The following is a 14,072-nucleotide window of genomic DNA, read 5'->3' on the forward strand; positions in this document are numbered from 1 at the left end:
AGTACATGCGAGACCAGTGTAGTTTTTTTTTTTTTTTTTGTTCATTTACCTCAACTGAACAATGTTTCTTTCTGTTTCATTGTTTGGGGAGTTATTGAAATGCATGCACGATAATACGAGAGTGTGGAAAAGAGAGCCCCAGTGGTGGAGAGTGCTTCGAGAATCCGAAGGCGAAGGCGCGTAACGCGTTGGGTTATACCTTTTATATACAGTATGAGACTCCTCCACTACAAAACTACCTACCCACTAACGTCAGTTATGTCCTGGCAGCGACAGACGTCAGCCACGCGATCCTCACGGTCAACAATATCGACGGATAATATCACTCGTGGCTTTGTCATATCGAGAGTAGCAGTGAATATATCGATATTATTTTTTAGCACCAGTCGTGGACAACTCGGTTTACGAGTTATCGTATGATGAAGTGAATGAACAATTGGGGAGAGTTGGATAGTCAGATGAGGAAGAGGAAAAGAATGAAAGGGAGATAGTGGTTGGGGCGCGCGAAACCCCGTGGTATTTCGTAAAATACGTTAATTCACCATCGTAACACAGTTGCACTCGTTTCAAACATCAGAATTTACCCACACGTATCCTCTGAGAAATGACATAATTGCGGCAGTCACGAGGGCTTGCGAAAAATAATAACCAGGAGAGGAATAAGCCAGAGATTCGTGATTACTTGTACCTGACGTAGATATTTTTTTTCAAACTCTTTGGATACGTAATTGAGGGGGAGAAACTTTTGGGTGGTATTTCAATCACTTCGTCTTGGGTATCTGATGTAGAAAAAGAAGACGTCGAGGAGGATAATCAGACTTTTATTTTTCACTACGAAGATGAGGTAACATTATGGGCCGTAAACGGTTGGACATTAATGTTACGAGTTGAAGATCTTTTTTACCAAATTTTTTTTTTCTTTGCAGAATTTTAACTGAACAACTGTTCACGAGTGAAATGTGAATTATAAAAATTAGTCTGAAATGGCTTATGTACTCTGGCGAGTGTTGACAAAGAAATATGCAAAGGTGCGGCTTGGACTGGCAAGTTTACCGGTGAGTTTGCTATTCCCATGTGAATTTACATATTTGTTGGATTATTTTTACTATTTTTTGTCAATACATTTGAAACGCCGGCGGCTGAAAGCAGCAGCTTGATTAATATAATCATCGCTAATCTGTGAGACGATGTATCTTATCTAGGATCTTGGTGGATTGCCGACTTGTATGTATCTTGATGCCTCCACTCGTCCTGGCGGGCCGGTCATTGCCGATACTCTCGATCAGTCCCTCAGGGGAAAAACAGGGGGGGAAGGGTGGGAGAAGGGTCCCTGCCCGCCTCAATCCCCGCGTGACCGTGAACCCTTTTGCCGCTCAGGGCTTCTCCTCTCCATAATGTCGAAAGAGAGGTGAATAAACACGCAACGGAGTCTGGAGTCCACTGGCTCGCGTCATCCTGCCAGCCAATCCACGTCAAATGCACCTTTGAAACGTTTTTTTTTCCATTTTCTCATAGCTGTACACGCTTTTTTTCCCAATCAATTTTTCTTCTAATCTGCATAGTACAACGTTTGAATCTCATGATTATTCATAAAGTGGAAATTTCTCAGCTATTTAGCAAATTGACCCCCACGATTTTTCGCCTTGTACTCTCCGCATGTGCCTCAATGTCGGGGAAAAAGAGACAATTGCAATGTCAAAGTAGAACTTTCATCGCATTATATTTCTCGGACTAATGAAAACGATTTTTCCATATTTAAGTTGTCTGTGAAATACCACAGCCGTTTCAGATATATCATCCGGCGGATGTGGATGGATTTGAAAAAAATTTAATGGCAATTAAACGAAATATTCGCGACTGTTGAAGTAGTCATTGTTCTTAAAAATCCACATTGTGAATTAAACGTTGGCGTCTGCAAACCTCGGGCGTCTACTCCATAAAACTTTCGCGGAATAAAATACCTCTCTTTTTTACACATGAAATTGCACATATGTAACATTAACGCTGTGTGTGGTGAAAGAATGATAAATCGTTGGCATATCGATGTATCGAATCATCGCTCCGAGCGAGACAACAATTTGTCATTCGGTTAATTTTTCATTATTATCAACCACTGAGTGAGCTCTGTCGACCGTTAACTCGATTAAATAATTCATAGGCTGCGGGTTATTTCGTACACCTCGTGTATGAATGTTGAGAAAATACAGGAAGGAGAATAAATAATATCATGAAAAATAAGCCAACGAATTGTGTGCAATTTGGTAACTAGAAATGACTCGATGGGTATCTTGTATTATTTATTCGTCTCTAGTTCACCATTTCACTTCATTCAATATTAATTATTTTCACCGCGTTCTACTCCCCTCGACATCCGTAAGAGAAGTGCGTGCGAATAGTGCACAACGTTGGAGCGTGAGATCTTCCATTGTCTCCAATATATATCACGACAATTTATATTTTCCTTCATCCATTTGTCCCCACTCCCCCTTTCTTAATGAACCTTTTTTTTTTAATTGACGAAACGCACGATTCTCCCATGAATTAAGAAAATATCAGCGATGTACTTTCTTTTTATTTTTGAAAATACCGCAGTACCTTGAGATCTACCCAAAACGTCAACGTCTTTTTGCCGCATGTTACGTGCGATACGTATCATTATTTATTGCGTTATTAAATGTTGGGCGCTCACACGAGACTCCAGAGATAACTGTATACGTGGATGAAAGGAATATGGCATAAAGGTATATATGTGGTCTTGAGAGATGTATGCACGGTAGGGCAATAAATTGAATGAAGCCCAACGCTCCTTAGTTGGACTCCCGACGGTGTGTCTCTCCCCAGTCTTCTGCTACCTCCGCAAATTGCCAACAACATATAGAAACATAGCGACAACAGAACGAGAGTAACCAGGGTAGGGTAATCAGACCAATAGGTATATCAACTTGTTTTAGTCTTCTATGAAAAAAAATAAATAAATAAGCGGTTGAAAAATAGGAAGAAACATTCCTGGACAGCAATCGGTTTGCAAAGTTGATTTATCTTAAGATTATTAAATGTTCTTCGGTTTCAATTCTGAAAAATCGTGTTTATTGATAAGTATATTTGCATTCATTTATTACATTTACGTCTTCATTTATATTATTACTAAGTACTTGTTTTTGAAACAATTAATCTAAACAGCTTTTTTTTTTCTAGAATTGGAATGAGACATTTTTGCTCACGTGTTTATGATAAAGGATTTAAATTTTTCCCAACTTTTGGCACAATTAGGTTCTTAATGAATAAAACATGGATGAGGATCATAAATAATATGCATAAACAGCTAATCAATTAAGTGGCGCACGAAGCACGTTCCTTTTCGTAATAATGAGAATATTACAAAATTCCATTGTTGAGCGTAAAACTAGTGTATATTAATGTAATGATTTTTTTTTTCTTTTTTTGAATGAACGTTTTACAGTAAAAAAGTCTCGCGAGGTTGCAGTATTGACCCTCAGGGGCTGTGCGAATAATTAGACAACAGTTATGTAACGTTGACGGGACAGTGTGACAAAAGCGTCATTAGGATAAATAAACGTAGCGCCCGTTGGAATATTATTATTATATATCCGTAATGAACCACCACCCCCTTTCAGGGGGACACAAGTAAGGTGTCATTGCGGGATACCTTGTTGTTTAATAACTCACAAAGTTTTGTACCACTAATTAGCTGCATTTTTTGAAAACTTTTGAAAAAATATAGAGACGTGGAGAAAAAAAATGCGGTAAAATGGTTGCACTGTCATGAAACTTCATGGGCTATTAAATAACAATAAACCTCATAAACAGGATATTTTTTCGCGTCAACCTGATCGATATTTTTTGCAAAAATGAACAAAGAGCTTGAAAATCAGTTGAACATAGTACCAAATTCTTCAATAAGACCGTCACGCGGAAAGAAATTTTACGTAAAAATTACACCTCTAGGGGACGAAATGAGGAACGAATGTTAATTTTATTACAAAAATCAGCCTCCCAAGTCTAATTTTTCCAACAAAACGGCCTAAAAAATTAATTATTCATTTCGTCCCACGTTTCGCCCTCTAAAGCTCCAACTTTTATCCAAAATTTCTTTCCGCGCATTTAAGCCGTCATTGATTCTCCTGGTAACCGATCCCTTCCGATAATTCCTGTATTTTTGTACCGTCCATAACCACTCGTTGACATATTTAATTGTTTCGTCAATGTTGGGTACCTTGAAGGAGGTCAGTTCGTCCTTATCCGTTCATCAATTGGTCTGGTTGCCCTAGAATTCATTGATATATCCCAAACCGTACCGACTACAAGGCAACAATGCAATATTTCGCATCAAATTCCCTGGCACTTTATAATTAGGAAGAATGTATTTTTCATTCTGTCGGTCATTACGGCATCGTTAAATTCAAATAACGATGCACTTGACGTGAACAATATTTTATTGGCCGTTAAAATACAATTGAGAAAATTAAAACACGCTGTATAAATTTCAACAATGCAAATAACCCGTTTGTGCACGATAAGCCGGGGCGTAGGCTTAATTGTTGGGTTACGTGATCGTTGGGAATTATCTAACGCTATGTGTGTACGAGAAGAGGAGGACGCCCTCAAAAAGTGGTGCGCGGCTACGAGGTAAAGGTATATCGTATGGTTGAGATCACAGAGTGAAACCTGAGAGGGGCCTGCAACACCAGAATAATCGTGTTTTATTGTTGTGCTTCCTATCTACCGCTATAGATGTCGCTAGCTTCCGGATTATTACGACATTTGAACATTTATTTTTCGCAAACTTGAGGGCGAAGGGCACCGTCAAGTTCATTGAGCCACATTGGGCCATTTGTTTGGAGAATTAAGAAGGGGAGTGATGGTGGCACCAGAGGGATATTTGTAAGAGGGAAATAAAAACTTGGGGGGAGGGTTGATTGCGGTAATAATTGATAAGACGAGGGGTGAGGTCGAGACGTCGCGCATGCCCCGCGTTAATACTCCTGGAAGCCACAGTCCCTGACCTGGAGCTTGTACCGTAACATCGTGTACAGTCGACATTTCAGGCTCAAAAAGGCCCACGAGACATCACTAAAATTACAAATCACATGTGCACATGATAATATTTTGAATGAAAAATAATCGATAAAATGTGACAGTGTTGTTTATAATAAATAGATTTCTATTTTTACAACATAATAATAAATTCACTGGGCTAATGGGGACGAATCGATGATCGCACGACTCGTTACACTCGGCTCGTTTTTAATTCTCAAATTTTCGTCTGAATTCTGTGAATAAGAGGGTGGTTGAAGGTGCGGCGAAAAATGCCTCGATCAATTGTTCTCGGAATAAACTCGACCGGATGTACGTGCTCACAGCTTTGTCCCTCATCGTCACCGGGATAAGCGCGTGCTAGCATTATCTCCTCGATTTTTTTTTTTACTTTTCCGTAAAAAATCCTTTTTTTTCCCACTTGTTTTATTCATAACACATCTACTCGCCCCTTTCCTTTTCCTCTTTTCTTCATTTGTACGTAGTCTCTCGAGGACTACTTGGACGCTGAGTGCATTCTCCTCAAGGTACAAAGTGAGAAGATGTGTAAACACGGATTCCGGTTTTTAAAGTTGAGAATATTTCTTGTCTCGTACAATGTAATGTGAAGTGGTGGGAAAGGCATAATGCGTGTGCCAAGCCAATCGATTGCTCCGTGGCTCCTCTCATAAATACATAAGGATATTTCTCACTCCTTCATCCTCATCTCGAGTACTCAGTTAAAATAAGTACAGAAACGATGAGTCACTTTGACTGGAAGCTGTTAAGACGTAAAAAGGTACAGAGGATTAATTTTCCATATTATTTTTTGCTCGTTGTTTACATTAAATTGAAAACGATCGAATCGATTTTTCGACCATTACTCTCATTTCCCAACTCCTTTGGCCTCTTCTCGCCGAAGCGACAGCCCAGTCAAAGAGAAAGAGGGTGTAGCTAGCTGGCAAATAGAAGGCGTGAGAGTAACTACAGTAGAGATTTTTTTTAATTTTCTTTGAACGACCGCCCAACGGAGATGGGAGGCACGTGAAGTCGATAAATCCATCCTTCGGGTATCTCAGCGGTGAAATAAACAGAGTGACGATACCTCAGATATGTTGCGCATGCTTCGTTGCCCCTTAACACTCTTATAAACTTCCAATGAACTACATAAAACCCGATGCAAAAAATAAATTTCACCTCATCGATTACAACTGACCCTGATATTAAGTCAAAACCGCCGACAAGTAAAAAACAATGAACTCAAATAACAGAGTAACTTCACTTCGTCAAGGGAAAAAAAATCAGACTTTCGAGCCTCGGTGTTTGCATAATGGAAAATTTGCCAGCGAGTTCTCTAGATAAATCCGCGCTTGTAAAAAAAAATATGAATGAAAGCGGCATTGAAAGGGTCGCAACGAAAATAAGGTGGAATTGAGGTGGATTAAAAAAAAAAAAGGAATTTCGTGCAAAACCATGCGGAATATATAGCTCGGAGGAAGAGTGGCAAACAACTTTCCCTCTTTGGATTTTAAGCCCCGACGTTGCCGTGATAGTGTGCGCAGTTAGAAGGCGGGTGATGTTGTAAAGTAGATGAATGCCGAACGCGCACTTGGAATATACACTCTGCAGCTCCTCCCCGTTTTGTATCCAATGCAGTGCTGGGATGCAGTGCGGGTCTTATCGTTACACGTTGCCGAGGTTAGAACGTGGTTAAGAACGCGCCACACACACGCTCCCACGCCTCCATAATGTTCTCTTTATTGTACCGTTTCAATAAAGTCATTTTCGATTTTTAAAATATTTCCATAGAATTTTACCCCCACCACCAGTATTTGATCATTGAAAAACGGTTTATTGTTTCCAGGTGATTCCCGCAGAGCGTCGTGTACCGGGAGACAAGGAGGAAACGTGGACATTGGCGTCCGATGTCCCGTTTTCAGATGCAGGAAAGATTGATAATAATCACGAGGGTCAGAATTTCGATGAGAGCAAGGATGACGAGGAATTTGTTGATGCTAGTGACCTTTCACGGTGTCAGGAGAGTCGAAAAAGTCGTGCCAAGAAAGTCAAGAATTATCTTAAAAAATGCAAGGGAGCACTGTCATCGGCACGTGAAGAATCGTCATCACGTGGACAGAGTAAAAAACAACAACAGTATCGTAATCGTCAGAAGAGACACTCGACTTCATCATCGTGGTACCTCGATGACTCGACGCCCTTGAGAGACGATGGGAATCAATCGAAGGATGCAGCTGTACAGATTAAAGAGAATTTACCGACTAGGACGACATCGTTGACCAGGGATATCGATGAGACTGTAACTAGGACATCGCCAAGGAGATTTGGCTCGGAGAGTTTACTCGATTCCACGGATAGGATCACTGATGAGACCACTGTTGACGTTGATACACGTGACAGGGGGGTGATTGATGGACCGGAACTCCAGGACAATGACTGTCATCAAGGGGATAATGAGGAGAGGGTTGTGCCTGTTGCGTGTCCAATTCTCACAGGGGTGAGTTGAACGAGCCCCCCCACACATGGGGCTTACCTATATCGACAAGTGTCCACATTCATTAACTCTTCCTGGAAGAGATCTGCATGCCCATCGCATCCATTAATATTTGCATAAATAATTCACGTCATTTTTTTAAAGTGATAAAATAATAATGTCCGATGAATATGAAAAAGGCCTCGGACGTCTCGACGGGACGCCCATCACTGCCCTCAGCGCTTCAAAAATTCATCCTCATTCATCTCTTTTTTTTTTCTTGCATTATTAATCCCCTTTGATATTTACCGCACGAGCCAAAAGCGTTTAAAGAGAGTTCACGGGAAGAGAAAAAGAGATAATGAAAAAAAAGGAGTATTTCGAAGGGCTGAAGGGGCGAAGATTACTGCTGCAAAAGAGAAGAGGGATAATGTGTATGTACTTTGCCTTTCCGCCCCCCCAGCGTAGAATAAATCACGTGGAATTAGCGCCTCACAAAATACTCTCTCACACACAGACCAAATATCTGGTGTGGTATTCTGAATGAAATAAATCATTTTTAACCGCAAGTGCAGTGCAAAGGGAACTTATAGAAACAGAGGGGACTCGAATCAAACAGTTACATTGTATTCATCGCCGATCGAGTTTTATTTAAACACATTTTGTGGGGATGAGCTATAGCCGGGGTTGACAGAGGAGTCTGTACACGTCTCATATTTCCCTTGGGGGGGGGGGGGGGACAAGTCCGCATCCTGTACAAGTTATACTCCTCTTGTTCTCCCCATACCAATGACGATGTAAACTCTTCAAATATTGACGCAAGCGCCGTGCACAGTATGTCGCTTCTTCGGTTTTTTTTTCTCTCTCTTTGTGTTCATCAACCTTACTCCCACCCTCTCCTGCTTCCACTCGGCTTCGTCTCCCTTTCATCATGGAAAAATTATCCCACTTGGTTGTTTCGGGTTTTAAGCCGCAAATATATTCCCACGAAAGTATCAATGATCCCGCAGGCGCTTGAGGATACTTCCGGAGCCCGCAGACCTTTTAACACTTGCTTCTAAATTTGAAGTTATGGGTGACTGGAATAAAACGGCCGGATGATCCGAGAAATGTTGATGGAGTGGCCGTGGCAAAATTAATGGATTAAATTTTTATGGCGGTTCATTAGGAAGTCTGGGAAATTTTTAGTGAATTTCCAGGGGTGGCAGTCACGTGGTGCGAGCGAAATAGGTATTTGCACTTGTGGGGGGTTCCCAGCACGAACCGAAATCCATTTTTCATCAAATAACCAGTTAAAGGGTTTAATTGACCTTAAACCCTTAGAGACTTAATTAAGAAGGGCGATTAAGAAATTTTTGTTGAATTTGGAAAGAACTAATTTGTTATAGCGATTCAAACACTTTGAAAGAAACGATCTCTGTACCGGCTTGACTAACAAATGATGAATATTTTTTTGGGCCAGTTATATTTGCTCTAGAGTTGTATGATGTGATTTTCAATTTATGAAAAATCTCAGTCCAATAACCTGTGCTTTAAACTGCCTATAGTCGCCCCTTACAACACGACTGCAATTTGCTTCACAGATTTTCTCCCCGATTATTATTAGTAGAGGATAATTTTACGAAAATATTTTTGGCCGCATACCTTGACCAGTTGCCAAATTCTACCCCGGTTATTTTCCTTTAATTAGTAATGCACGTCGGCCAGCATCTCTTGATTGGAAGTGGTCATAATGAGATGATGCTAATGGAATTATCTCACTCAAACATTTATCATTTCAATTCAATTCTTTATTTCCTTGATGTTACAAAAGTTTTTTGTTTGACATCCTCAATAGCCTTTTTTATCAAACATTTATTATTTATGTCGTTCTCCAATGTTCGCAGAACCGCGGAGATGTCGCATCTCTAGTGAGAAACCTCTTGGGCCCAATATACGGTGAAAAAGTCTTGGATCAACTCACGAGACAAGCAAGGGACATCCTTGTCTGCGCTTATCATGGCAACCTCGAGAGCTTTGTCGAGTCTTATCTCTCACCTGCCTCCGTCCTCCTCGGGAGAGTCAAGAGCACCGTCACCGAAACAGTGAGTCCCTTTTTACTTTCATCCACCATCTGTTCAACGAAACGAATTACACAAAAAAAAAATACAGAAAAAAAATTCCCGTAATAACTGTTCTTCACTCGGGGGATCACTTTCTTTCATTTATTATTTCGTATATGGTGAGTCCGGGGTGTTGGGACACACGTAGATTGGGTGAAAGTTTTTTCAATTGATCCGATTATCGAATCGTCGGAACGAGCGATGATGTGTTTCAATGGCCCACCCTGGCGATGATGAGGGGGCGAATGAAATGAAAATTGGAGGTGAAAAAAAAGTTTTCATGGCAGACGTGTATAAAGATAAGAATAGGATGTATGTTTTTCCCCCTTTTTTTTTTTGTTTCAATTTCACCCTCGTACAGACTTTTAATTGCACGCGGGTGATTTAGCATTGGAATGCCCAAACGGAGGAAACGAGTGTAAAGATAACGAGTGCTAGGGAGTTTTACCTGGGGCGTCGACGATGGCACGGCGTTAAAAGTTTTTTAATCCACCCCACAACTTTTCCATCCAAAACAAAAAGATAGGCATTCCCCGAAAAAAGAGTGAAAGACAAAAAACGTAGAGTAAGAGAGAGAGAGAAAGAGTGTGAGTGAATTATATATTTATTTTCTCGCATTACTGTTACACACATTTCGTTCACAGTTATTGCTGATCACATGGTAATACATTCAATCCCTTTCAATCATGAAATATGTTAATAAAAAAGTGTGAAAAAAAATTTTTTAAAATGAAGAATATTTCGCGTTTTTCCAATTACATTTCAATAGATCGTTTATAAACAAGTCGTTGGAATCAAATCGTTTTTTGATAAAACTGAATGTGAATAACATATAATTATAATCGAGAGTAGCTGATTGCAACCGTGGAAACTTAATTCTTCATAAATGCTTCATAAATAACAATTGTCAAATACTTTTTCCATTTTGCCAGACATTTAAAATATGTTCTAACGCTTCGATCTCGATCTGTCCAAACACTAAAATCATTTTCAAATATTTAGGGCTAAATCAACATCAAATGTAAACTCATCTGCACACCTCCAAAACCCAAAAAACATTCAACCGAAGAAAAAATCACTCGAGTACTTGAATATCCTTAATCAATTACATAATATATTTTGAGGGCATCTGTACAAGGACAAACTCAGTACTAGGGTGCGGAATGATTAAATAGGCTAACCGCCAACGTCCTCGATCGCATTTTCCAGTCGAGCGATACACCGGAATTATCATCATCAGCTGACTACCCAGTGCGCCAAGAGTACATATACCATCCTTGTACACACATACCCACAATTGGGTGTAACGTCCCACGCGTTTACTTGTGGTATGAGCCTCATCGGCCAATGTTTCAATAGTTGTGTCTGTCCCTTTGGAATAATGTTTTCCACCTCTTCCTCCCTCCCCCTCCCTTTCCCCCTTCTCCACCCCCCCCCACACACACACAACCCCTTACGTCCTTCTGAATTTATAAGCGCCCCCTGGGTTCACCAAGGATTTACCGGTTCTGCGCTTGGCGGAAGAAGGCGCGACAGACGTTCTTTTCAACCTTTTGTTTTGTTACATATGTTGTGCGCACAGAGCGCTTCAAATACTGTACGTGCACACAGCCACACACATATTTGTTTGAATTAAAGTGTTTGTACTTGGCGACGAACTTGGATAGTGTGTTTGTGATGAACATTGGTGGAGAAAGAGAGGGGTCCCCACCTCCCCTCCGCCCCTCCTCCCCGCCCCCTAGTGAAGTTGCATGGTGGTGAGGCTACGGTGTGTGGATGGAAAGAGGGGCCCGAAACCAACAGAAATAAGAACCAGTCCTTCAACTACGAGCTCAACTGGTAGTGTTGCATCGAGATATGGTAGAAGAGGGGATGAAAAAAGGGCGGTAGTGGGGAGGTACCACGAACGGGTTTGGCACGGTCGAGCGTGCGCTAAAAGCCACCGTCACGGGGCTATTGCCGTTCCGTGGCTCGCGACGTGATCACCTACGACTGCAGTCTCTCGCCACCGAGATCACCAGCAGTTTCAACCCCTCTTGTCATTCACGGAATTTCATTATTATTATATTGTTACTCCTGTGGTGTGGGACTGTCACATTGTGCGTTGAGTGTGTTTCATTCCTCGTGTGCGGTATGTCTTGACAATGAGTGAAATAAAAAAAAATTGTTGAGAGTTTTGTTCAGTGACTTCTGGTGATATTTGTGGATCGATTTGATCGCGTGGTTGATGGTTAATGTAAAAACAGGGGAGACAGGGACTAACACGAATAGCATACACGCATGTATAAAGAGACAAGTTTTATATTCGTTTGGGGTGAACGAATCGTCGTCGTAGGTCAGTTACACCGCCTCTTGTTGGCTCGCCTGGCGTCTCGTTGTCGTGAATGGTCGGTGTTACCCACACTCGTGGGACCTGCTCGGTGAGTTGACCTTCGATCGTCAATGATTTTTATGCCTCACGTGTGCGTTCAAGAAAATTTTTTATTTCTCTCATTCACTTCATCGTTTTATTTATTGTTGTTGATTTTTACCGAGTGCAATGATGCCTCGTTGAAGTGACTTAACACCGTTGGAAGACTTCACTGTTGTTGTATAGTGGCAGTAAAAGGTTTTATCCTGTGAACCAGCCGGTTGGTGCCCAGGACAGATAGAGTGAAAGACCACCCACAGTCGCGTTCCACAGCGTGCGAAAATCACCACCCGGTAAAGTCCTTTAAATTTATTCGTGCGCATCGTTAATAGTGTCCCTACAGTTATTTCGTAACAATTGATATTGAATGAGGTAAAATTGAAAGGGAAAATCGTTGAGATTTGGGAGTGAGAGAGTTGCTGGGATTATTGATGAATTTGTATTGCTTCTGGTGGACGAAATTTTTGGGCGTATTTTACACCATCGTAATTACAGACTCAGAACGAGCCGACTACACAACGTTGTACATGGAATTATGTGATCTCACCGGGGGGATACTCAAGTATCTGAAGAGTTGAGGCTCGTGCGAGAAGTACTTTATACATTCAAAAGAGGTCTTATACATTTACGAGCTTATTTCACATTCGTCTTCGTCGATGATGATGATGATGATGCGCTTGGCAAGTTTTGTGAGGTAGGCATGAAAAGAGGCGCATCGTGTTTTACGACAGTATGGAAAAGAGGGGTTCGAATCAAAGCGGCACCATTTTTGGCGCAAAAATATATGGACTTGAAAAAAAAAAATTTCTTTTTTACCCCTCTCCTCTTTCCGTAAGTGCATTCTCAGCAAATTTACCAGAATAAAAAAATGGGCAGAGATAAACCGAACAAAACGTAGTAAGAAAAAAAAAATGCCCATGCATACTCAATGAAGTGAAGAATTTGTTATGGAAAATTGAGGGAGGATTGAGATGACAGAGTATGAAAAAGTAACGGATGGTAACGAAGTGTAGAATATCCGTTCTTATCTCAGTCGGCGATAATGACAGGATGCCGTGGAATTATTATGCGGGTTAATATGTATAACACGTGCATATGTGCATATGTGTATGAAGTATATATATCTGGTTGGGCCCCCTGAGAGTGAATATATCTCGCGTGTCCGGTACATTCCGGAGCGCTGCCCACACGCTCGTTGGCATGCCTCCTTATCCCCCGTTCTTTCAGACAATTTTTATCCTTTTTTTTTTTTTTTTATTTTCGCTTCGTTCACCTTCTTTCATTCTATCACTCCTTCTCTCGAATGGGCCGTTTTTTTATATTCATTTTATTCCCCCTTTCATTTCTTTCATTCGAGGTAAGTCGAAATACTCAGGTATATATAGGGAGTCAATGGCGCGAATTCTCGTAATCGTGGCGGCATGACGCCTGCGCGTGGGCGTATTCATTCCATTCCACTTCTCATTTTTCATTTTAAAATATCTATGCTAATTCTTCAATCGGCAGTGCATTTAGGGCAAAATGAAAGTCAATGTATTTCATGATAGATTATTGCGTTTGAATTTTCTTTGTCTCACTCGTGGGACGGGTCATTTTGTCGGGTCAGTGATTGAAAATAAATGGGGGAGGAAAACACGTAAATGAATGAATAGAATTCTGATTACGATTATGGGGTCAATGGCTGGAGTTTACCAAGAAATTCTTTACCAGACTAATCAAGTCGATTGATAATTTTCGGTTACGTCAAGCGGATCAAAATTTATGACTCTTTCCTCCTGCGTCGGGCGGGGGGAGGGGGGGGGGGGAGCGATGGGTGTTGTTATCGGTGTTTTGCAATGCACCTAATTATTGAGTTAACGTTTATTATTATTATTTTTTTTTTTTCAACTTGGGAGGGAATTTTTTTTTCTCTCCGTTCTTTATATGGGTCTTGGGCATTATATGGGGGGCCTTACAACGTAGGTGGCTCATGAGGGGTTTGGTGGGTGCTCCGTGACGCGCGACGAGCCGGAAAGCGATAGTATATATTAAGTTC

At 41.0% G+C, this 14,072-nt stretch overlaps 1 protein-coding gene across 4 annotated transcripts in view; it reads left to right on the top strand.

Moving 5' to 3' along the window:
* Positions 1-244: 244 nt before the first annotated feature.
* Positions 245-14,072, top strand: part of LOC135167228 (uncharacterized) — a 40,721-nt gene continuing 26,893 nt past the window's right edge. For 2 of the 4 annotated variants that reach the window (XM_064130203.1, XM_064130204.1), the window contains exons 1-4: positions 245-844; positions 927-1,055; positions 6,899-7,549; positions 9,412-9,609. In XM_064130203.1, coding sequence (XP_063986273.1) covers positions 984-1,055; positions 6,899-7,549; positions 9,412-9,609 — 921 coding nt within the window. In that variant the 5' untranslated portion in view covers positions 245-844; positions 927-983. Of the gene's footprint in view, positions 845-926; positions 1,056-5,645; positions 5,834-6,898; positions 7,550-9,411; positions 9,610-11,562; positions 12,048-14,072 lie in introns of those variants that run through there. The other 2 variants (XM_064130205.1, XM_064130206.1) reach the window with 2 other exon arrangements.

This window comes from Diachasmimorpha longicaudata, chromosome 11 (genome assembly GCF_034640455.1).
Source record: "Diachasmimorpha longicaudata isolate KC_UGA_2023 chromosome 11, iyDiaLong2, whole genome shotgun sequence".
Lineage (NCBI taxonomy): Eukaryota > Metazoa > Arthropoda > Insecta > Hymenoptera > Braconidae > Diachasmimorpha > Diachasmimorpha longicaudata.